The sequence below is a fragment of the Phalangium opilio genome, unplaced genomic scaffold, assembly GCF_054372755.1.
Source record: "Phalangium opilio isolate 3A_F unplaced genomic scaffold, DU_Popi_V2 ptg000041l_1, whole genome shotgun sequence".
In the NCBI taxonomy this organism is placed as follows: Eukaryota; Metazoa; Arthropoda; class Arachnida; order Opiliones; family Phalangiidae; genus Phalangium; species Phalangium opilio.
The window spans coordinates 4,500,778-4,526,499 of NW_028324165.1; the positions used below are offsets into that span (position 1 = coordinate 4,500,778).

Genomic DNA, 25,722 nt, shown 5'->3' on the forward strand with positions numbered 1-25,722 from the left:
CATTTTAGAGATAAAAATAAATAATAAAAAAACTCGAGGTTTCTATCAAGTCTCTATGGTTTAGTGGTTAGAATGTTTGTCTACTGCGCCAGCGACCCGGGTTCGATCCCCGGCCCTGACCTGAAAAAATTTTAATTAAAATTAAATCTCTAACCGAGCCCAGTAACCCCTGTGGGTGGGTTGTGGTAATATAAAGTTCCTTTTAAGCTAAAATCTGACGATAACGAAAGCGAAAACTCCGGCCACGACTACTACTAGTACTACTACTACTACTACTACTACTACTATTACTACTACGGCTCGGGTCAAACTAAGAGCCTATCGTATACTACGATATGGCTAATAAAACAAGCATGAAAACTTAACAAAACGTGTTCGTTTATTTTAAAGTTTTCGGTTTTCAAAAATTGACGTGTTGTATATCTCTCAAAGCTACAGATCCTTTTGACTCTAATTAAACTACATCACAGTCAAAGGGCGAATGTAATTTTCGGTTCGCAATATTTTCAATTTTGAAATATAAAAATAAATACTTCTAGCTCTATTTTTCAGATATCCGAGTATTTGAACTTCCTCGAAGCAAATGTTTCTCGAAAATAAACAGTAGTATCAAGGTAGTTTCTCTGAAATTTTTGTGAAAAAAACTAAGATAAGAATTTTTTTCAAATAATTGATGTTTAATGATGATAATCACGTCTTCAAAAATGAAAATTTGAATATCAGTTACTTCAAACAATTAATTTTCTACATTTATCTCTTACTTTTTTGCGTCTTTGTGTATAAAGACAGTTTTGATTAATATCTGTCACTTCAGTCTTAATATGAATTAAAACTGTTTAGAAACTAGTATTTTAAAACGTATACTGAAAAGCAGGCGCTCCATTTAAGTCTTGTGGTGTTGCGCGTATATTAGTTACCACGTTTGAACTAACAAGGCCCTAACCATCTATTATAGAAGTATTAATCTTGATTGCTTCAACGCCCAGTCCAACTCAAATTGCCTTCCAGTCTTTTTCACGTGCAAAGCACAGTGGATGCAATAATACAAATAGATTCCAAAGACTTAGGCTAAAAAGTTATTACGTAGACCTGTGTAAAAAAACAATCTATACACCTGTGCACAAACATATTCCATAGATCTGCGCTGGGTGACCACATTTCCTAAATTTTATAATTTTTCCTATTTTCGGATGTCTTTCTATTAGTTCCTATAATTTCGATAATTTTCCTATATTTTCCTATTTTTTGAAACTGTAGATATTTTGTGTCTCACTTTTGGTTTTGTTATATATCACCAAAGCTATGGAAGCCTCTAAAAATATTTGTCAGGGAAGTCCGTGATGTTTTAAAGTTATAGCATATGTTTCTAAGATTACGTTCCATAAGCATGACACTTCCTATATTTCGAAATGCTAGAGACTTAATGAGAGCTAGTTCGAGAACGACGCGAGAATTGACTACACGCGATTTTCTACTCCATCTTCCTATTTAGTCTGTACTAAGCCTTTGACAGGGCCTCATCAGGCGTCGCTTTACGAGAATCTATGACGTTTCATTTACGTCACTTCGAGACAAGCTCTCAGTTTCCAGTGACAAACTTATGTAACATATCTTACGAACTTATGGTTATAATTAAACCAAAGCTCCTTCGTAAATCTTGTCTTATTACTTTCAAAGCATATGCAACCTATATTTTGCTATTTTTTCAAGAGTAGTTCTCTTGTCTTTTCCTGTTTTTTTAATTATACATCTATATCTATATAAATCAAAGTCCTGACTGACTGACTGATAATCATCGCCCAGCCCAAACCGCTGAAAATTTGGAGGAACGTTACTCGTAAGTAGTAGGCGCGTACTAAAGAAAGATTTTTCCAATCCGCCGCCATCTTCATAAATGGCGCCCAGAAATGTAACAAATCTTCTCTTTGTAAGAAAGTCCGTGAGTTTCAACGGATTTCACAAATATTTAGTACACTGGATTCCTTTAACCTATAGATTTGTCTTGGTCTTTCGGGATCGAATTGTTGCCATCATTTTAAATGGCGGCCAGATATTTAAAAACCTTTCTTTATAGAATGTCTGCGTGTAAAGTAATAAAAAATGTCCCGACGAGCTGATGGGCGACGCCGAGTGCCTTCGCTCCTAGGATGCTACAAAAATATTAGTCGAATCAGTAAAATGTACCCATACTTGATGGAAGTTCTTACTACACTCAAGCGATGCCGCGGGTAACAGCTAGTCTCCTATAATTTCCTGTAAATCAATTGTAAATTTCCTATTTTCCTATAACTATTACAAGGTTATTTGTGGTCACCCTGAGTGCACAAACATATTTCGTAGATAACATAGACTTGTGAAAACCCATGTCATATAATTGTGTACAAACAGATCCCGTAGACTTGTGCACAAACAGATCCCTTAGAATTGTGCACAAACAGATCCCTTAGAATTGTGCACAAACAGATCCCTTAGAATTGAGCACAAACTGATGTCATAGACTTGCGCACAAAATGATGTCATAGACTTACGCACAAACAAATGTCATAAACTTATGCAAAAAGAGATGTTATATACCTGTACACAATAATATTCCATGGACCTCTGCACAAAAACATTCCATACCCCTATGCTCAAAAATATGCTCAAGAATATCTCGTACACCAGTGCACAAAAATACTGCTAATCCATTTGCACAAAAATATCCCGTATCCATTTGCAGAAAAATGTTCTTTAGACCTGTGAACAAACAGATGCTGTGGCCTTTGCAAAGACAGATTGCTTAGACCTCTGCACAAACCGATTCAGTAGACCTGTGCACAAAAATATTCTGTAGACCTGTGCACAAACAGATACCGTAGACATGTGCACAAACAGATACCGTAGACATGTGCACAAACAGATTCCGGATACTTGGACACAAACGGAAGTCACAGGGTTGTGCACAAACAGATGTCATAGACTTGCACAAAAAATACATCATAGACTTGCGCAATAAGAGATGTCAAGGATATGTGCATATCAGATTCCACGGACTAGTGCACAAACAGAAGTCTTAGACTTGTTTACAAACAGAAGTCATAGACTTGTTTACAAACAGAAGTCATAGACCTGTTTCCATAAAGATTCCATACCCATTTGCACAAAACAATTTCATACCCATTTGCACGAAACGATTCCATACCCATTTGCACAAAACGATTCCATAGACCTGTGCACAAAAATATTCCATAGACCTGTGCCCAAAGAGATTCCATAAAACTGTGCCCAAACCCCAGTAGCACATGGGCTCCACAGTACAGTCTTTTAACAGTCCGTGTGTTCGCTAGGTGTCCTAAAAACTCGGGACTGATAATACATGTAAACACAAGCCAAAAAGCAATAATGTAAACAGTCCATTATTATAACTAATTTTATTAGTCACTTGACAGCCACCGAATGCTCTAAATTCAGCCTGTTTTTTCTTACTCTAGAATGTATTAAGTCAGTCCGCCGGCTTGACTATATTCAGTCTCGGATTTTCAGGTTTATTCTAGTTATGAGACAGTCTGCTGGCTTCTCTGTATTAAGTGTCGCATTTTCAGTTTTAGCCTGGTTATGAGACAGTCCGCAGGCCTCTCAATTTTAACTCTGGCAAAATCAAGTTTTAGTCTTGATATGGGACAGTCCGCCGGCTTGACTTTTTAAAGTCTCGCATTTTCAGGTTTATTCTAGTTATGAGGCAGTCCGCTGGCTTCTCTGTATTAAGTGTCGCATTTTCAGTTTTAGCCTGGTTATGAGACAGTCCGCAGGCCTCTCAATTTTAACTCTGGCAAAATCAAGTTTTAGTCTTGATATGGGACAGTCCGCCGGCTTGACTTTATAAAGTCTCGCATTTTCAGGTTTATTCTAGTTATGAGGCAGTCCGCTGGCTTCTCTGTATTAAGTGTCGCATTTTCAGTTTTAGCCTGGTTATGAGACAGTCCGCAGGCCTCTCAATTTTAACTCTGGCAAGATCAAGTTTCAATCTTGATATGGGACAGTCCGCCGGCTTGACTTTATAAAGTCTCGCATTTTCAGGTTTATTCTAGTTATGAGACAGTCCACTGGCTTCTCTGTATTAAGTGTAGCGCGTTCTAGTTATACTCATGCTTTGAGACAGTGCGCCAGCTTTTCTATATTAAGTCTCGCTATGAGACATTCCGCCGGCTTCTCTAAGTCTCGCACGTTTAACTAAACAAGAACTTGAACGCGCAACACTTAATACAAAGTAGCCGGCGGACTGTCACATAACCAGACTCAAATTGAAAGTTCGAGACTTGATATAGAGAAGCCGGCGGACTGTCTCATAACCAGACTAAAACTTAAAACGCGAGACTTAATATATAGAAGCCGGCGGATTGTCACATAATCAGACTAAAACTGAAAGTTCGAGCAGAAGCCGGCGGACTGTCTCATAACCAGACTGAAACTGAAAATGCGAGACTTAATATAGAGAAGCCGGCGGACTGTTTCATGACGATCGTCATGAGACAGTCCGCCGGCTTCTCTACATTTCAGCATCTTATATCCATTATTAGTATTGTTATTAGATGTTTTAGGTGTCATTTGTTTTTATTTTATTCCTTATTTCAGTCCCTGACTTCCTTGGTTTTATCTTGTAATGAGACATTCCCCTGGCTCTCCCATAATAAGTCTATGACTTCCTTATTTCATAACTCTAATCAGACAGTCCAATAGTTACGATATATTAAGCTTCGTGCGAGCTAAATTTAGACTTGTAATGGAACAATCTGCCGGCTGCTCTATTTTTGAGTTTCCAACGTCGTCGAGCTTGTTGAAATTTATCTGAATTGTATCTATATCATGTCAACGTTTGACGTCTTCAATTTGTTCCGTTTTTCATTCTAAACTTCTGTTATTTTATTTTAATGATAAAACTTTACGGAAATGTGTGGTTTCCTTTAATGCCGATGAATAGAGGCATGCTCGTCAAGTGATCACGACTCCCACACTCTCCGTGAACGGCCCAAAGTGTAGGATTTCGGTTGAAATAAAGGTTTAGAAAATCCAAATAATAACAAAACTTATTCTCCACTAAAGTTCCACGATTCTGCTGATGTAAATTTGAACTACAAACAAAACAATCTTTAAAAATCCATTATATCTCAACAACTAACTGTAACATGTTAATTTACCCAGATTTAAATATAAATTTATCTTTATAAGCATGATTTTACAATAATATCAAAGAAAATGTTACGGATTATGGCTAATTTCATCTTTCCCTTATCTTTAGATAAACCTTCAAATCGTATGAAAATATAACTCTTTGCTATTATTGTCGGAGATTAAATGGCAATGAACACTTTCGTTAAGTGCAGTCATTTGAGTCTATTTACCACTTTTCGAAAGTCGCCAAAAGTGCGGGAGTTCGGTCGAATGGGGCCTCCGAATTCATTTTTCGATCAAATGGTTTGGAACCTTCCATTTACCAGCCGATATCGTGTCTATTCGCCAGCCGATATCGTGTCCACTCACCAGCCGATATCGTGTCCATTCATCAGCCGATATCGTGTCCATTTCGCCAGCCAATATCGTGTCCATTCACCAGCCGATATCGTGTCCATTCCCCAGCCAATATCGTGTCCATTTCGCCAGCCAATATCGTGTCCATTTCGCCAGCCAATATCGTGTCCATTTCGCCAGCCAATATCGTGTCCATTCCCCAGCCGATATCGTGTCCATTCCTCAGCCGATATCGTGTCCATCCGCAAGCCGATTTTGCGTCTATTCACCTAGCGATTTCATAACCGTTTACCAGTTGATTTCGTGTCCATCTGCTTGCCGATTTTCTGACCGTTTGCTTGCAAATTTTGTGTCCTCTAGACTACCAATTTTGAGTCCATTCGCCTGCTGATTTTCTGACCGATGGATTGAAAATTTCTTGTCCATTCGCTTACCGATTTTGTATCCATTAAGTGAATTTTCCTATCAACCGTAGTAAACGTTGGGATAGCAAGACACTTATCCGGGCGGACATTTCGCACTGTAGGGTAGGGTCTAAAGTCACAAATCAGGCGATCCAAAAAACCGTCCAGCTAGTTAAAATTCGTACTGTCCCCGCAGTTGATTTTTGTTGCAGGTGAAGAGATTCCATAAAACTGTGCACAAAAGATTCCCTAGACCTGTGCTCAAAAAAAATATGCCGTGGTCTGTGCACAAACAGATGCCGTAGACCTGTAAAGAAACAGATTCCGTAAACCTGTGCACAAACACATGCCGTAGGCCTGTGTACAAACAGATTCCGGAGATCTGTGCACAGATTCCGTAGCCATGTGCACAAACAAATTGCGTAGACTTGTACACAAGTGGAAGTCACAGGCTTGTGCACAACAGATGTCATAGACATGTTCAAATCAGATTAGATAGTTTTGTGCACAAACAGAAGTCATAGACATGTGCACAAAAAACATTCTATAGACTTGTGCACATCAAGTTTCCATAGACCTATGCACAAAAGATTTCATGGAGATGTGCACAAAACATTATATATGCTTGTGCACATAAAGATTCCTTAGACCTGCGCGCTAAAGATTCCATAGACCTGTGTACAAGATTTCATACCCATAGCACAAAACTATTCCATAACCATTTGCACAGAAATATTCCCTAGACCTGCGCACAAAATATTTCATAAAACTGTGCTGTGCACAAAAAGATTCCATTGACCTATGCACAAAATATTCTATTGGCTTTTGTATAAACATGTGACATAGACCTGTTCAGAAACATTCCATACCCCTATATGCTCAAAAATATTCCACACTAATTTGCACAAACATTTTCCGTAGACCCGTGCACAAACAGATTCCGTAGACTAGCGCATAAACAGATTTCATAGATTTGCGCACAAATATATTACGTAGACTCGTGCACAAATAGATTCCACAGACTTGTACACAAACAGAAGTCACACGGTTTTGCACAATCCGATGTTATAGACTTGTGCACAAACAGATGTCATATGCTTGTGTAAAAACTGATTTCATAGACTTCCTCAAAAAAAGATGTCATCGACATTTGCACAAGAGATTCCGTAGACTTGTGCACATAAAGATTCTTCAGACTTGTACACAAACATATTTTGTAGACCTGTACACACAGATACCATAGACTTGTGCAAAAATAGATGTCAAAAACACATACCTTAGACTTTTGCACAAACTGATGCCATAGACTTGTGCACAATCATATGTCCTAGACCGGTGTACAAAACATTCTATAGATTTGTGCACAAACATGAGTCATATACCTGTACACAAAAATATTCCACGGACTTCTGCACAAAAACATTCCATATACCTGTACACAAAAATATTCCACGGACTTCTGCAGAAAAACATTCCATATACCTGTACACAAAAATAATCCATGGACCTCTGCACAAAAACATTCCATATCCCTATGCTCAAAAATGTTCCTTACCCATTTGCACAAAAATATCACGTTCACCTGTGCACAAAAATATCACGTACACCTGTGCACAAAAATATTAGGTATCCATTTTCGCAAAAATATTCCGTACACCTGGGCACAAAAATATTCCAAATCCATTTTCACCATAATATTCCATACACCTATGCACAAAAATATTCCGTACACCTGTGAACAAAAACAGTTCGTGCACCTGTGCACAAAAATATTCCGTACAATTGTGCATAAAAATATTCCGTACACCAATGCATAAAAATATTTCGTACACTTGTGCACAAAGAAATGTCGCAGACTCGCGCAAAAAGAGATGTTATAGACATGTGCACATCACATTCCATAGAGTTATGCACAAACATTTTCAATGCCCCTATGCTCAAACAGATTTCAAACCCTTATGCTCAAAAAGATTCCATACCCATTTGCACAAAAAGAATACGTAGACCCGTGCTCAAAAATATTCCGTAGACCTTTGCACAGACAGAAGTCACTCGCGTGTGCACAAACAGATGTCATAGACTTGTGAATAAACAGATGTTATAGACTTGTGCACAAAGAGATCTTATAGACTTGTTCACACACAGGTGTTATACACTTGTTCACAAGCAGGTGCTATAGAATTGATCACAAACAGGTGTTATAGACTTGTTCACAAACAGGTGTTATAGACTTGTTCACAAACAGTTGTTTTAGTCTTGTGTACAAACAGATGTTTTAGACTTGAGCATAAACAAATGTTATTGACTTGCGCAAAAAGAGATGTCATAGAAATGAGCAAATCAGATTCCATAGACCTGTGCACAAACAGAGGTCGTAGACCTGTGAACAAACAGAAGTCGTAGACCTGTGCACAAACAGAAGTCGTAGACCTGTGCACAAACAGAAGTCGTAGACCTGTGCAAATAAAGATTTTTCACTTGGACACATAAAGATTCTTCAGACTTGTGTGTGCACATAATGTTTCTTCAGACTTGTGTGTGCACATAATGTTTCTTCAGACTTGTGTGTGCACATAATGTTTCTTCAGACTTGTGTGCACATAAAGATTCTTCAGACTTGTGTGCACATAAAGATTCTTCAGACTTGTGTGCACATAAATATACCATAGACCCATGAACAAAAAATTCCATAGACCTGTGCACAGAAGATTCCATACTCCTATACTCGAAAGGATTCCATGCAGATTTGCACAAAAACATTCCATAGGCCTGTGTAAAACAATATTCCATAGGCCTGTGCACGAAATGATTGTATAGGCCTCTGCACATAGAGATTTTATACTCCTTTGCACAAAAATATTCTGTAGGTCTGCGCTTAAACAGATTCCGCAGACTTGTACACAAACAGATGTTATAGTTTAGACTCGTGTAAAAATTTAATTACCTATAATTGGTAATTATCTTTAATTGCTTATTTTGTTTAATTATCTTTAATTGCTTATTTTGTTTAATTATCTTTAATTGCTTATTTTGTTTAATTATCTTTAATTGCTTATTTTGTTTAATTATCTTTAATTGCTTATTTTGTTTAATTATCTTTAATTGCTTATTTTGTTTAATTATCTTTAATTGCTTATTTTGTTTAATTAAGTTTATTCTGTACTTCGCAACTAAATTAGTTGGACGCGCAATAGTTATAATGACAATTAAGCTAGCTAATTGCCCTACCAATTTGATTATCCGCAGTAAAACGACGTAAGTCCTAGAATGACTTTCTTTATTACTTAACCCAAGCAAAAAAGTCTTAAGTTCCACAGTTTAAAGGTAAACCACGTAATTCGGAGCAGGTACTTAAAACTATTAAAAACAATACTTAAACTTTGTTTTTCTTAATGAAACAAAAATTGGCGCCCACTTTAAAAATGGGGCTTTCATTTAAGACCGTTTTCAAATCTATCAAACGTATAGTTATAATTGTAAGGGTAGTTACAAAATGGGTAAGTTTGGAAAATTTCCCATGTTATTTCTATGGAGATTCTCTAGTTTTTCGCCAAAATCTGTGATTAATCTTATGGAAATGAAAACCACCCTTAGCCACTTTATGCTTTATAAAATAAACTATTAGGTGGATCATCTTGAAATTTTTACCACATATTAAGGGCCCGGATTTTAGTTCAGTAGAAAAATTTCGAAACAATAAACTTAATATGAAAAAAGTTATAACAAATCCAAAAACCTTCCTTATACATTAAAGCCGTCATCAGGCCTTATCTAAGGGAGCTACCGCTCCCTTAGAATACCACTCTTTCTTTAACTCTTTAACCTTTTTTTAGTGTTACTGTATTTTTGATACTAAATTGTAAATGGTATGTTTTTTATTTTTCTTTCATATATTTTGTGTAGGGAAATTCAAGAAGAAACGTTCACCTCTGTTCAAATATTCTACTGAATATAAAAGAGATCTACAACGTCACGTTAGAAATGGTCCCCAAGATCAGTGTGACTATGAAAGTATGCGGAAGACAGATTTCATTGAACATCAACGCATTCACAGTGGTGAAAAACGATTCAGATGTGATCAGTGTGAATATAAATGTACGTACAAGAGTTATTTGATCAAACATCAACGCATTCACAGTGGTGAAAAGCCATTCAGATGTGATCAGTGTGAATATAAATGTACGTACAAGACTTATTTGATCAAACATCAACGCATTCACAACGGTGAAAAATCCTTCAGATGTGATCAGTGTGACTATAGATGCACGCTGAAGCGCTATTTCATCATACATAAACGCATTCACAATGGTGAAAAACCATTCAGATGTGATCAGTGTGACTATAGATGCAGGCAGGCAGAAGAGTTCTTTGCTCAGACATGAACGCATTCACAGTGGTGAAAAACCATTCAAATGTGATCAGTGTGAATTTGGATTCATGTACAAGAGTCATTTGATCAGACATCAACGCATTCACAGTGGTGAAAAACCATTCAGATGTGATAAGTGTGACTATGGGTGTACGCGAAAGTGCTATTTGACCATACATCAACGCATTCACAGTGGTGAAAAACCGTTCAGATGTGATCAGTGTGACTATAGATGCACGCTGAAGCGCTATTTGACCAGACATAAACGCATTCACAGTGGTGAAAAACCATTCAGATGTGATCAGTGTGACTATAGGTGCACGCTGAAGTGCTATTTGATCATACATAAACGCATTCACAGTGGTGAAAAACCATTCAGATGTGATCAGTGTGACTATAGATGCAAGCTGAAGAGTTCTTTGCTCATACATCAAAGCATTCACAGTGGTGAAAAACCATTCAGATGTGATCAGTGTGACTATAGATGCACGCTGAAGTGCTATTTGATCAGACATAAACGCATTCACAATGGTGAAAAACCATTCAGATGTGATCAGTGTGACTATAGATGCACGCTGAAGTGCTATTTGATCAGACATAAACGCATTCACAATGGTGAGAAACCATTCAGATGTGATCAGTGTGACTATAGATGCAGGCAGAAGAGTTCTTTGCTCAGACATGAACGCATTCACAGTGGTGAAAAACCCTTCAATGTGATCAGTAGGACTTTAGATGCAGGCAGAAGTGTCATTTGATAATACCAAAAACGGATTTATGTAGGAAGAACGTTGAATGTAGCAAATTCCCTTCCCATTCTCGACTATTTTGTATTTTTTGATGGGAGTGGCTTATAATTTCAAAACTCGCACTCTCCATCTATCGGCCTTATTCTCTTATATTTTGGGCTTTAAATATAGATACTGCATAATTCAAGTAAATAATAATAATAATAATAACTTATAAATGTACTACAATAATATTTTTAGTACAAAGAAAGAAAAACCAGATACTTTAAGTAAATATTTGAAGAAACATCAATTATATATATACTTTACTTTACTTTAAAACTTAATTCCACTAAATCCAGAGTTATATCGTATTGTTGTCCACTTTGCTCTTTTACCACGCGCAATTTCGAAAAAAATAATTAAATGAAAAATTATTTAACCACGAAAATAAGATAAGAATGACATTTTCGACCACTAGAAGTCGTTATATACAAAATTTGTGGGTGGAGCCAAAATTTAAGCAGCACCAAAAAATATTTTTGATACAAAATAAATGTTTTATATTCTTATTAAGAATAAAAGAAGAGGATAAAAAGGTCTGTCCTCTCGTAATTTTTAAGCTTTTATCATGATTACTCTATACAACAGTAACAAGGAGTATAAACCCATTAGTGGAAGCAGTATTTTTTTTCCGAAACAATCTCTCTTATGTTTATCCGCTCTAGACTTCGCTAAAAACGTATTACTCCTACGTAAAATATTAATAGACAGGCAAGGATTCATACCATTAAAGAAGGAGCGCAATATTATCCATATTTTCATTTCATATACAGAGAAAAGAAATATTATGTTTCTGAGAGGAGCTTCCCATGTTTGTTGTGGTTTTGAAAAATATATCGCAATGCACAGGCCTTGATAGATATAGGAGGCAATGAATGAAATTTATCACAATGCACGGGCCTTGATAGATATAGTAGGCAATGAAGGAAATATATCGCATGTACGGGCCTTGGTAGATATAGGAAGCAATGATAATCTCTCTCTTTGCACGAGAGGTTTATCTTTAATATTTAAATAAATATAATTATTTTTAGTTATTTTAATCTTCAATAATTAACATTAATAATAGTTAAATCGTTTAAAATAAAGTTATACCTATTATCTTCTCAAACTTTGCTAATATTGACGTTTAAATTGAAGCGTACCCCTCTTACCCGATTTTTGGTAAATATATGGAAATCGTTTCCCTTATAATAGTAAGGAAAAAGCGCAATTGCGAAAGCCTTTGGTGGCCGATCCGCTTTCTTCAAATTTTGGGGTATATATACGATTCGTTTCCATTATAATAGTAAGGAAAAAGCGCTATTGCGAAAGCCTTTAGGGAGGCTAGACGTTTCTCGTAACCCTAGCTTATCGCCGCGTACATCCTAAAACCAAACGATGATAATGGAGTAGAAGCCAATGATACAGATTGGTGTCTATGTGGAATAGACGGAAGACCAGTGGATGGTGGTGTTAGAAGCCAGTGTAAGTGCAGACTGGTGTCAATGTGGGATTGACAAAGAACAGAAGATGATGGTGTTGGAAGCCAGAAAAGTACCAGACTGGTGTCCAAGTCGAATGGACGAAGACCAGAAGGTGGTGGTGATTAGAAGCCAGTAAGAAGAGACTGGTGTCCAAGTCGAATGGACGAAGACCAGAAGGTGGTGGTGATTAGAAGCCAGTAAGAACAGACTGGTGTCCAAGTCGAATGGACGAAGACCAGAAGGTGGTGGTGATTAGAAGCCAGTAAGAACAGACTGGTGTCCGTGTGGGATGGACGAAGACCAGAAGATGGTGGTGTGAGAACTCAAGTAGAGGAGCCATTTCCGTGACTGTGAAAGCAGTTCGGAAATGGCGAACACGTTCGCTCCGATACGCAAACTGCGAACGCGGTCACGTGGGTGTAACAACGGACAGACAGACAGACAGACACACACACAGACAGACAGACACGGCCGTTACAGAACCTCTCCTGGACTACGTCACACGGAGAGGTAAAAACGCATTCGCCTAAACCAATGGTGGAAGCCCTGTCATTGGGAGGCTAGACGTTTCTCATAACCCTAGCCGATCGCCGCGTATATCTTGAAACCAAATGATGACGTAGGAAAAGAAGCCAGAATGTACTGACTGGCGTCCATGTGGAATGGACAAAGACCTGAAGATGGTGGTGCATAGAAGCTGGTGTCAATGTGGAATTGACGAAGAACAGAAGATGGTGGCGCATAGAAGCTGGTCTCAAGGTGAAATTGACGAAGAACAGAAGATGGTGGTGCTTGGAAGCCAGCAAGTACAGACTAGTGTCCATGTAGAGTAGAATAGCCAGCGGAGACAAACACAATTTTCCAAATTTCCGTGAACTGTCAATGCAGTCCGGAAATTGGGAACACGTTTGCTCCGATACGCAAACTGCGAACGCGGTCACGTGGGGTGTGACAGACACACACACACACCCACACGTCCAGTGCAATATCTCTCCGTGACGTCATCGTCACTCGGAGAGGTAAAAATACCTCAGTCAAAATGCTCAATAATTTGCTGAGAAATCACATTTTATTCAGCCCCTAGCATAATTATATAAAAAAGACTTGGTTTGCCCAAGCCTTAAAAACAAAACGATAAGAGTTTTTCCAGTTGTCAGAAGCGCGGATATTATTTATTTTTCTATTGAATTTTAAAGACAATCCGTATTTTACTACTCTTTAGAATTCAATTCAATCACCTGATTTTACTGCTAATGGATTAGTCTCCTATAAATTAATTGAAATAAAAATTACTTATCTCAGATTTTTCAAGAACAATTCCATTTTCCTGAAACATTTTATCATGAAATTTTTCCTTTTCAATGGAGAACGTACTTTAATTTTCAAATAATACTCTGATTAATAACGTATTATATGCGGTCTTTTCGAATACAAAAGGGGGCTGTTATCACCTTTCACATATTTGATAAAGGGGTTCGTTTCTTCTTTAAGCAGAGTCACAATTATTGAACTGTGTATATCAGTACTTGTGGGGAAGATTTTAGAAGTGTTGGTTGAGTTGCTATTTAGTTGACAACATTATGAAAACTTCATGTGTTTAATACCTTTTGAAAGGAAAATTCTCGGAAATAAAAAAAGAAAGAGTCAATTTCATTAAATTTAAACGATATCCCTCAAAATAATAAATGCATGATAAAATGTTTCAGGTAAATGGAATTTTTCTTGAAAAATCTGAGATAAGTAATTTTTTATTTCAATTAATTTATATGAGACTAATCCATTAGCAGTAAAATCAGGTGATTGAATTGAATTCTAAAGAGTAGTAAAGTACGGATTGTCTTTAAAATTCAATAGAAAAATAAATAATATCCGCGCTTCTGACAACTGGAAAAACTCTTATCGTTTTGTTTTTAAGGCTTGGGCAAACCAAGTCTTTTTTATATAATATCTGTTCCTTCAGCCTTAATTTGCATTAATCTATTATAAAAATAATAATATGCTTGTCAAACTTCATTAATTCGATATTCCAGTAAGATGTTCGTGAGCATATTGGCTCACTTTAACTGCCTCTCGTTATTTTATGGGAAAGATTAAAATTTTAAATCCTTTGGCAGGGGAGTGGTAAATTAATTCACAATTGGTAGGCGGGTGGTAAATTAATTCACCATAGATAAGCGGGTGGTAACTTATTTCATATAAAAAGGCGGTTGGTGACTCAATTAAGTTTAGTTGACCTTTTTGTATAGATTTAAAAAAAAGTTATTTCTAAACCACGCGTCAGCACGCGCACATTTCATTGAAAGTTTGTTATTTAAGAATTTTCCCTTATATATTAAGATTCTTCAACAACAATAGACAACGAGCTTTCTAGGACTCGAACCTGCAATGTTTTGCCTCGAATGCAAATGCGTTATCCATTACGACACAAGCCCGTACTTCGCAACAAACAAATTATCCAAACATTGTATTTATAGGATTATTTCATTTATGTTGAATAAAAGATCTGTAAAAATAAACACTGAGCTTGCCATTACTCGAACCTGCAATCTTCTGCTCCATAGGCAGACGCGTTATCCTATGCGCCACAAACCCGATGGAGGCTGAACAAAATGCTATGCAAACAGTGTAATATATGTAACGGTTTTACCATGATTTATAAATTAATTAAAATAAAATACTTAGACTTAATTGTTCTTAAACAAACTTCAGAAGTTCAACATTCAATAGTTGCTTGATAATTCAAAAGTATTCCGAACCTTAACTTCGCAGTAGTTTCTGAGTTATTCGATGGAGTGGACCACCAAAACTCCCATGCTTTTTCTATGGGACGCTAAGCCTAAAATCTGTGAAATATTTCTTTAACATTACGGGAGGGTGTGGGTTCTTATCTAGAAGGGCCTACCGGCCCGAGGCCCGGCCCGATCGGGTTGGGTCGGGCCGAGCCGGGCTTTCCACTTTTGAAGATTGTATCGGGCCGGGCCGGGTCGGGCTTTTAAAGTTTTGGAAATTAACGGGCCGGGCCGGGCTTTTGTTCATTTTTCAAAATTCGGCCCGGGCCGAACTTGATTATCATTTAATCCAAAGTTGAAATGAAAGATAATTTAAATGAGTATAAGCTTCTAAGGACAAATGTAACGAACAATTATCAAAAGAAATGAAAAATACACGACGCTAAAGCAAATATGAATTCAAATCATTGATTTTATGGAAAAAAAATATGAAAATTACAACTGAACTACGTGTAACGGGCCGGGCCGGGCCGGGCTTGGTTAATGCATGTAACGGGCCGGGCCGGACCAGGCCGAAAAACCAACTATGTACTCGGACTCGGGCCGGGTTTCGGGCTTATTCAAAATTCTAAAACCGGGCCGGGCTTGGGTCGGGCCTGAAAAACTCGGCCCGTGCATGTCTCAGCATTGAATTACAAATCATAAGTCGTGGCACTCTTTCATTTTCGGTAGAGACGGTTGGTTTTTCATAATATTGGAAAATTAACAACGAAAGCTATAGTGCGATAAACTTGGAGCTTATTTAAAGAACTGCTGAGATGCAAAGTATAGGGTGAAACGACAAAATTTCAAATTTTTTAATGCGCCTACAGCTTCTACTCCTTGGTTCATACTCCCTTCTTGGTTTTACCTTGTGCTGGCGTGTAAAGAACTCTATAAAACCTAAATATTTTCTTTTTGTAAGATATTAAATGAAAATATTGGAAATATGTTCCGGCATTTCGACTATTTTACCAGTTGCGAAGCTACAAAGCTCTGTTTCACTTCGATATTCCTAAAACCAGAAGCAGGATAAGGGACTAGAAGTAAAGAGCTCTAGCATTGGTAATGGATCTTGGGACTAGTGAACAAATTTGAGGAATTAATGCCGCTTCCATGGCGCCTACACTAGAGAGAAAAAAATTGGTCGAGTTCCAAAGCAATTTCCTAGTACCTTCCACTCAACATAAAGCCGCGGAACAAGGACGTGGGTGCTTGAATCTAGTTCGTCCGTCTACGTTTTGGAGAGAAAATTCAGAAACCACGCTACCAGAGGGCCAATCGTTGGTGTGTTATAAAGAATATTCACTTTTGCCAAGTGAAGAATTTGGTTACCTCGATACTTCTAGTCCCTTATCTTACTTCTGCTAGAACATATTTTAATAATTTTTTAAATAGGTGTTTACGTTCTAACAGGGATAGATTTAATTTTAGAAGTAGGAATGGAGAACTGTTAGTATTTTCTTCAGTCAGACTCATATCCCAGTATAAAGCCTCTCCCTTCAACACGTAACGAAAAGTTTAAATTATCACTTGTCTTAAACTACGTTTTGATGACGTTGCTGACCGGGACGGCGAAAAATACGTTATTATTTTTCCCTCTGTCGCTATTACCCGCCTCTTCTTTAACGACCCCCCGTCCCGGGGAAGGGGGTCCGGGACTTAAACGCGCGCCCAGATTACTCTGTTCTCCATTCCTACTTCTAAGATTAAATCTATCCCTGGTTGTAATTTAGCTTTTCTATATAGAAAAGCTAAATTACAACCAGGAAACGCGAAAAAGCATACAGTAGCGAAATTCTGACATCGCTTAGTAAGCGCACTCATCGTAGATTGTAACTGAACGTACCCACCGAAACAGAACCTCTACGTGACATACGTCGCTTGGAGAGGAAACAACGAAAATCCATATATTTTATCATAAAAACTAAAGTAAGTCTTACGCGCTTACGGAAAAATCTATATTACGATTTTAACTTCTACCGGAGCCTCCGAGATGATCTAGGCCCGTGCGTGTCGATTTTTATGTGGGGAAATATCCAGTTTCATAGAGGAAATATTTTCACCCAATATGTGCTAGATGGCGCTTTTATTGCCGTTGCGACCGGGGTCTTCCATAAATTATCTCTGATATCTTAGGGGCCAATTATAAAAATTTTGTGAAAGAGAAAGGTTTCACCCTTAAATTAACGTAATTGTTTTAGGAGCTATTTATTTTTATATTGAATGTTTTGGTTAGATTGTGTGGACAACAAAGTTATGAGATTTTAACATTGTTGTTTTTTAAACAAAACTTCTTGAAGTTGCTAATTCACAGTTTTATTATACCATAAGAGGATTCTTTATACCCCTTCATAACCTTTCATTTTTTAACCTTAGCTTCCTTTACTTCTTTGGCATGATTGCTTGATAAAGGTTTTCGGAAATTTTCTAGAACGTTTTTTTTTACTATCAGCGACCTCCGCTTCACCGCTCTACGTCTAAGCCTTGCCCTAATATTGTACCAGTCGACGGGGTCACGAGGCAGAACTTATTTTTATTTTACAATGCTAAAGCGAGAAAACACGGCGAACTAAATTAGTTAAAAAATATTCTCACATCGCGATAGGCACGGGCCTAGATCATCTCGGAGGCTCCGCTTCTACCTTCACTCTAATGTGTATTTTTACTGAGTAAACAAAAAGAAATCGTAGCGTGCAAAAACAGTTTGCACTTGATTTCCCTTTTAAGGCACCATTAACTTGGAAAAATATTTCGCCCTAATGATCAGGTTCCGAATTCAAGTCAAAACGCTCTAGAGAACCGTAATTTTCACACTTTATTTTAGAAGAAGCTCCTTAGCGGTTCAAAATGGCCGAAGGTAACTCAATAACAACCGAATGGACCGAGAGTGAAGACACAGGTGAAAATATTTTTAAGCCTGTTTTTTGCTATTTACGACTTCCGCTTAAAGGAAAATATAATATTAGCATGGATAAAGAATGTGAGGAAATTTGTTTTCAAGCTATAGGGTCGGCAACTCCCTATCTCGAACGACAGGTTATTCTGTATATACTCTGTTACAACATCGGTTGTCAGTACGCGCAAAGCAAGGTCTCTCTAAGGTAGGCTGTAGGCAATTTCACACGTACTTGAAACTAAGGCCTAGAGGTCGGTGCACTCGAGCTAAAAAAACTCGCGGATATTTTAAATCCCGAAAATCCTCAATTTTTTTGTCTCTTGTCAGCACGCACAAAGCTAGGTTACAGAGACACCTAGCTTTGCGCGTGCTGACAACCGATGTTGTAACAGAGTATATACAGAATAAGCTGTCGTTCGAGATAGGGAGTTGCCTATCCTGTAGAGTGAGAACCAATTTCCTCACGCGCTTTCTTTGTCCATGATATTAGCATCTACGCAAAGCTTTAATTGTTTTAGATTTTACCTTAGTTAACTAACATGGAATGCATCCTAATTAAAATCTTGAACAAAAATTAATATGATAGTTCCTATCATGATGAACATTAGCCATGATTATGTTCAACACCATCAAAATTTTCAGCAAAACATATTCTTCTTCCACAGAAACCCAAGAAAACCCAGAATTGGAAATTTTGGAAAACTGCGGTTCATGCACTGAAGAATCTGACTTGGAAGGTGAACACAATCAGTATCAAGGTTTCCAATTTTTACCCGACTGCTTGAGCTACATGGGTCTTCTCGAAGACAACCGAACCATCAAGGTCTTAAAATACCTGACCCTAATTATAGTCCATTTTCACTGTATCCAAATTGCAAACGAAGTATTCTACTGCCGTTTGAAAAACGTAGAATGCGAAAACGATTTTGCAAGGCACTTTGCGAGCTTACTTCGAGTAGCTACCACAACATACTTCACAAATTCCCTGGCTTTCAGACCCACTTTTAGAGCTAAAATAACCCAAGTAGTAAAATTCAGCTTGAAAAAACCGATACATTGTCCAAATATTGTATTTCTCGTAATCATGGTCAGTTTATTTGCATGTTTAGCGAGTGTAACTTTTCAAATACACCTGGTCTTTTACGATCTCAAACACCATGACTTGATAAGTTTCATTAAACATTCTATGTACGGAAGTCTAATAATGTTAAACGATTTAAAACTGGCCCGAATTACAATGACGGTTATACTGTTGGTAGATGGTTTCGTTGAAGCCTTGGCTATATTGTATCAGGGTCTTCTTACTTACCTAATAGTTTGCGAATTGGTACAAAACGAAGAAACAAAAGATTGGTTTGAGAGTTACAGGTGTGGGTGTTTAGCCGGCAAACGAAAGGTCGAAACTCTCTACAAAGAACTACGACTCATGATTAAAAATTGCGATGAAACATTGGTCCTAGTACCATGGCCAACTTAGATACTCGACAAGCTCGCCAATGAGGCCAGCCAAGTTTGATCGCCCTCTATGTTAACGAGCGTATGAGAAAAAACCTGAAAAAAATATGAAGCCGGGACAAAAAGAGACGAGCTAAAATTTTTTTATAATGTTAATCCTATGGGGCATGGTCCCGAGAGTGGATTCTATCAGCAATTAAGAGTCCTTTTTAAAATGTTTCCAATTTTTGACAACTCTGGGTATTTTATGAGGCGTGAAGTAAGTTTTGAGCTTCATTTTGAACCTAATTTCATAATTTTACATAAATTATTTCGCTTTCAATAAATTATTGTTCCTAAGCCTTGGTCATGTTTTTGTTTAAGCAAGCCGGGACAACTCGGGACGAGCTAAAATAAGATTCTAATGCTATTCCTATGGAAAATGGTTTCGAAACTGGATTCTACCTTTAATTAGGAGTCGTTTTCAAAATGTTCCCGATTTTTATCAACTCTGGGGATTTTATAAGGCGTGAATCATATTTTGGGCTTAATTTTGAACCTAATTTAAAAAATTTATATCCATTGTTTCACTCCCAATAATTTTCTAAACTTGGACCTTGGCTCGTCTCTGTGTTATTTTAAAATATTACACTACGGAATTGTTTGTTTTATGGAATAAGATTTAATATTATATTAAATGTATGTATTGTGGATGTTAAATAGTGCATTGCATTTAAATAAACAATGTTTAAACTGAATGTTTGTCATATGACTGTAGTTAGAATTTCAAAACTTTACGACTAATGGGTTTATTCGTGAGGTCTTTGGTAACATTTAAATTTTTTGGGAAATGTTATGCCATTTTCTGGATGTGTTGCTGATTGCCGCAGTCTTCAAGCTTGAGAAGTAACAGAGACTTTACTTTTGGCAGGATTCTTATTTTGGCAAGTCTGGTATTGTAGCTTCAACATAATTTCGAAGGTTCGCTACAAAAGTTCTGCTTGGGTACCGAAGATTTCCTTTAGAAGCTTGACAAGTATTTATATTATTAAATTACACATAAGATGAATTTTTGTGATAAAATAAAACGGCAAAAAAATAATTTTTCAAATTTATTGAGTTTTGACATTGCAATATTTACAAATTCAAATTTCGCGGGAAATGAAGCCAGGCTTCATAATTACTTGCCTTCAAATTGAAGTTCAAGTTTAGAAAATTATTGGGAGTGAAACAATGGATATAAATTTTTTAAATTAGGTTCAAAATTAAGCCCAAAATATGATTCACGCCTTATAAAATCCCCAGAGTTGATAAAAATCGGGAACATTTTGAAAACGACTCCTAATTAAAGGTAGAATCCAGTTTCGAAACCATTTTCCATAGGAATAGCATTAGAATCTTATTTTAGCTCGTCCCGAGTTGTCCCGGCTTGCTTAAACAAAAACATGACCAAGGCTTAGGAACAATAATTTATTGAAAGCGAAATAATTTATGTAAAATTATGAAATTAGGTTCAAAATGAAGCTCAAAACTTACTTCACGCCTCATAAAATACCCAGAGTTGTCAAAAATTGGAAACATTTTAAAAAGGACTCTTAATTGCTGATAGAATCCACTCTCGGGACCATGCCCCATAGGATTAACATTATAAAAAAATTTTAGCTCGTCTCTTTTTGTCCCGGCTTCATATTTTTTTCAGGTTTTTTCTCATACGCTCGTTAACATAGAGGGCGATCAAACTTGGCTGGCCTCATTGGCGAGCTTGTCGAGTATCTAAGTTGGCCATGCTAGTACTAAGAATGAATTTTTGGTTGTTTCAATTGCATATTGTTGTTAACGTTTTACTATGGTTTATGCCCATCTTCGTCTATTGGCATATCGTTATTCAACTTTTGATGCCCGTAATAGCGTCATCGTTTTGGGTTTACAGTTTAATAAGTATCGCTAAAAGCAAGGCAACGTTAGTTGAGCAACTCGGTTTTGTTAGTCCTTACATGGACCACGTTCCGAGGTCATTGATGCATATTCGTAGTTATTTTCTAGTGAAATTCGACTCAAAGATCTTTACCGCAGCTATGATAGATATGGGACTATTTTTCTCCGGGTGGGGGATCTTTTTTATTTTTTTCCTCATGAGGTTCCCAAATCATTTGCATTTTCATGAGATAACAACTAACGATCTCATTTCATTCTTCAACTGGAGTGAAAAAGCCTAAGATGATCAATGCTATATAGAGATCAAACATGCTATGAAGAACTGCATGGGGCAAAGCCAAATCAACTACTTTAGAGTTGATTACTCCTAGCTGATTTGCTCTTGTTGTATCTTATCGTTTGATTAACCTTTGAATTGAATTTAATTATTGTGTACCTCATTGCACAGTTTTAGTTTAGCTTATCCAGTGAAGACTCACTATACGCAAGGTGGGCATTTTTGCACGAAAATATGGTAATTTCGTGCTTTTAAGTAGACATTCTAAAATTTAAAAAACGTTTAGACAGGGATAGATTTAATTTTAGAAGTAGGAATGGAGAACAGAGTAATCTAGGCGCGCGTCAAAGTCCCGGACCCCTTCCCCGGGAAGGTTGGGTATGAAAGAAGAGGCGGGTCATAGCGACAGAGGTAAAATGGAATAACGTATTTTTCGCCGTCCCCGTCAGCAACGTCATCGTAACGTTTTTTTAATGACCCAATAAGATAATTTAAAATTTTCGTTACGTGTTGGAGGGAGTGGCTCTATACTGGCCTATGAGTCGGGCTGAAGTAAATACTAACCGTTCTCCATTCCTACTTCTAAAATGAAATCTATCCCTTGTTTAGATTAAAAGAATTAAGCTTGTCATGAGTACTTACAGCTGATCATCCATGGTACACACTATTTTGGTAAATGTTTTCTAAAACATTTATATAAAATGGATGGGATTTTTAGATTTTGCATGTCAATAACTTTAAAATTAAAATTAATATCCTTGTACAGTTAAAGCGAAGTGAATTTGTGTGCTTAGTGTACAAAAAAAGTGAATAAATCTTTCTACGTCGTATGGTTACTCGTTTCAAGGCTCGTAATACGTAGATAACTATAGTAATCTTACCATACAATTAACAAAACATATTATTATGGTTAAAACTTTAATATATGTTTAAAAATATTTCACACCCTCTGCGTGTTTTGAGAAACGTACGCAAACTATATTGTTTAATTTTACTGCTAATACTCAAGTCTGTAAACGTGTGACACCTTGGACAGATAATAAAAGTGTGACATCTCGGACAGATAATAAAAGTGTGGCACCTCGGACAGATAATAAAAGTGTGGCACCTCGGACAGATAATAAAAGTGTGGCACCTCGGACAGATAATAAAAGTGTGGCACCTCGGACAGATAATAAAAGTGTGGCACCAGGGACAGATAATGAACATTTATTTCTCACTAGCTGTTACCAGCGACATAGTTCGTGTGGAATTGATATTATTTTTTAATAAATTATTTAAAAGCAAACAACAAAACCTGAATCGCAAAAGGAAAGCAAAACAAATATAACAGCAGTAAAAGAAACACTTGAATTATCAGTCGGATATGTTTGTTTTAAGTTTTGTATTGTAATTTAATTTTTCGGGATTCTCTTGTAAACCCGATTCTATCGAATGTAGGACATAATCCCCCGGTCATAATCCTCCCATCAGAGAAGAAATGGACATAATCCCCTCACGTAGGCGACAAAATTCCCCGGACAATTTCTCCCCGAATGGATATTGAGGACAAATTCCCCCCGGCCCCAGGTCAAATTCCCTTCAGCCCCAGGACAGATTCCCCCAGCCCCAGGACAAATTCCCCCAAAACTGTGATTAATATGGAGGGAAATCTCTATCATATTAAGTATATGAAATAAAGAACAATATTATGCAAAAAAGAGTAATGTTATATCGGAATTAAATATAAAATGTAATTTTTTTGGAAAAGGCATATTATTTTGGGAAGTCATGGAAGATAAACAACAATATTTTAGAAAATGCATATTATTTTCGGAGTCAATGAAGATAAACAACAATATTTTTCAAAAGGCATATTATTTTGCAAAGCCAATAAAGATAAACAACAGTATTTTGAAAAAGGCGTAAAATTTTAAAGTTATTTATAAAATATTACTAACCTAATCCAATCTAACCAAACCTAACGTAACTTAACTAAACCCAAACCAGCTCAACCTAAACTAACCCAACCCGGATAAAATTAAAATATTGACAAACTGAACGTAAATATTGAATGTCAGTGACACCACCAATTAGCAATTCCAAAGCAAAACTTGATTCGTATTTGAAAATTTTCACCATATTTACGCTATTAACTTTTACGTAAACCTATTTTGGCCCTAGAACTGAATGAAAGTCAACGTACTAATTAGAAATGTCAAATTTAATTTTAGTAATGTTTACTTACCTTTGGGGAATCGAACCCACCATCCTTCGCCAGGATTTCAGGATTTTAGAATTTTGACCTGGATTTTAGGATTTTGAGTAGGAATTTGGAACTTTGACCAGGATTTTAGGATTTTGATTGGGAATTTGGAATTATGATTTGCAGTTTGGAATTTTGATAGGGAATATAGGATTTTGATTGGGAGTTTGGAATTTTGACGAGGATTTTAGGATTTTGATTGGGAATTTGGAAATTTTACCCGGATTTTGGGATTTTGAACGGCATTTTGGGAATTTGACCCTTATTTTAGGATTTTGAAAGGTATTTTGGGAATCTGACCCTGATTTTAGGATTTTGAACGGTATTTTGGGAATCTGACCCTGATTTTAGTTTTCAACTTATTATTATAGTGTTCTGAGCGCTGAATTTTATGCCAGTGTATTATCGAAGGGTTTCAATCCCAAAGTATATTATTTTCATTCAATTTACTATACTACCACTTAAGTGTAGTGAAAAATCCAAAATTTAAAGTAGATCACCTATTCATCATATTTTGACACCCTATTTAATGCATATCAGGGGAGTGGCGCTAGTTATGTTAACAAATAAGCCGACCGTCATAACAAATCCGTTTTAGAACCCTTAAAACTAAATTGATTTTTATTACTTTTAACACTCGGCCTATCTACTAGTTTTCATCGTAACATGTTGAAACAATTAAGAAGTAGAAACTCATCTGAGAGTATTCTGTAGAGAAATAAAACCAGTTGCGAAACCAAAACAAACCTCTCTGAGGCGAGACGAGGGCTAACTACCAAATTAAGAGGTTTTTCTTAAATAACTAATTAAATATAGTTGATATTATTTTAATCGTCAGAAATCTACCTTAGTTCTAGTTAAGTCGTTTTAAGAAACTTTATTCCTAAAGTAATTTGAAACATAGCTATTACTAGATTTCTAGCGACCACCTTTTTCACGGATTTTGAAATTTTATAAGGCGATTGGTTCATATTAAATGATAAGACAAGATGGGAAACAAAAATAAACCTCTCCGAGCCGAGACGGAATTATGAGGTTTTTCTTAAAAAAATAAATAATCGTCAGTATCTTACCTTAATTCTAGCTAAATCGCTTTAAAAAACTTCATTCCAAAATTCATTTTAAACATAGCTATTGTTGACGTTTGAATTCAAGCGTGTGCCTCTTTGACAATTTTTGGAAATTTAGGGTATTGATTCACAATAAATGATAGGAAAACCCTCAGTTGCTCGAACCTTTGGTGAAAGCCGTGCCATTGGGAGGCTAGACGTTTATCGTAACTCTAGCCGATGGCCGCGGGGTTCTTAATCCTAACGATGGGAGTAGAAGCTAAAAATTGCTTTCTGCGAACACGTTTGCTCCGATTTGCCAACTGCGAACGCGGTGACAGATACACACATACACACCCTGATCGTACGTCCAGTTTAATGCCTCTCCGTGACGTCATCGTCACTCGGCAAGGTAAAATGCCGCAATTACGTGAACAGTTGGTGGAAGCCCTGCCATTGAGAGGCTAGACGTTTCTCGTAACCCTAGCCGATCGGCGCGTACATTTTAACCCTAACGATGATACTAGAGTAGATGCTAATATTGCTAAATGTGAACTGCAAATGCGGTTCGGATATTGCG

At 36.9% G+C, this 25,722-nt stretch overlaps 1 protein-coding gene and 3 long non-coding RNA genes across 7 annotated transcripts; 3 read left to right on the forward strand and 1 right to left on the reverse strand.

Annotated features, from left to right (window-relative positions):
- The first annotated feature begins 9,975 nt into the window (after nucleotides 1-9,975).
- On the forward strand, nucleotides 9,976-11,604 carry LOC149679492 (uncharacterized). Its single transcript, XM_089835245.1, has 2 exons — nucleotides 9,976-10,088; nucleotides 10,150-11,604. Exon 2 carries the CDS (start codon nucleotides 10,215-10,217, stop codon nucleotides 11,034-11,036), a length of 822 nt encoding a protein of 273 aa, XP_089691371.1. The 5' UTR covers nucleotides 9,976-10,088; nucleotides 10,150-10,214; the 3' UTR covers nucleotides 11,037-11,604.
- An 8,058-nt stretch (nucleotides 11,605-19,662) lies between these two features.
- On the forward strand, nucleotides 19,663-20,394 carry LOC149679493 (uncharacterized). Of its 3 annotated transcripts, XR_016365787.1 has the most exons (3): nucleotides 19,666-19,916; nucleotides 20,025-20,163; nucleotides 20,317-20,394. It is a non-coding gene; the product is annotated as an uncharacterized LOC149679493 (long non-coding RNA). The 3 variants fall into 3 exon arrangements; XR_016365786.1 differs by having other exon boundaries at nucleotides 19,663-19,916; nucleotides 20,021-20,394; XR_016365785.1 differs by having other exon boundaries at nucleotides 19,663-19,916; nucleotides 20,025-20,394.
- Nucleotides 20,395-20,735: 341 nt separating this feature from the next.
- LOC149679494 (uncharacterized) lies at nucleotides 20,736-21,417 on the reverse strand. Of its 2 annotated transcripts, none has more exons than XR_016365788.1 (2): nucleotides 21,173-21,417; nucleotides 20,736-21,064 (listed from the first exon to the last, which is right to left on the reverse strand). It is a non-coding gene; the product is annotated as an uncharacterized LOC149679494 (long non-coding RNA). The 2 variants fall into 2 exon arrangements; XR_016365789.1 differs by having other exon boundaries at nucleotides 20,736-21,068.
- Nucleotides 21,418-21,429: 12 nt separating this feature from the next.
- LOC149679495 (uncharacterized) lies at nucleotides 21,430-23,758 on the forward strand. Its single transcript, XR_016365790.1, has 2 exons — nucleotides 21,430-22,520; nucleotides 22,615-23,758. It is a non-coding gene; the product is annotated as an uncharacterized LOC149679495 (long non-coding RNA).
- Nucleotides 23,759-25,722: the final 1,964 nt, after the last annotated feature.

Coding starts and splice junctions, on each gene's coding strand:
- LOC149679492 (XM_089835245.1), top strand. CDS start 10,215: ATGGTGAAAAACCATTCAGATGTGATCAGTGTGACTATAGATGCAGGC.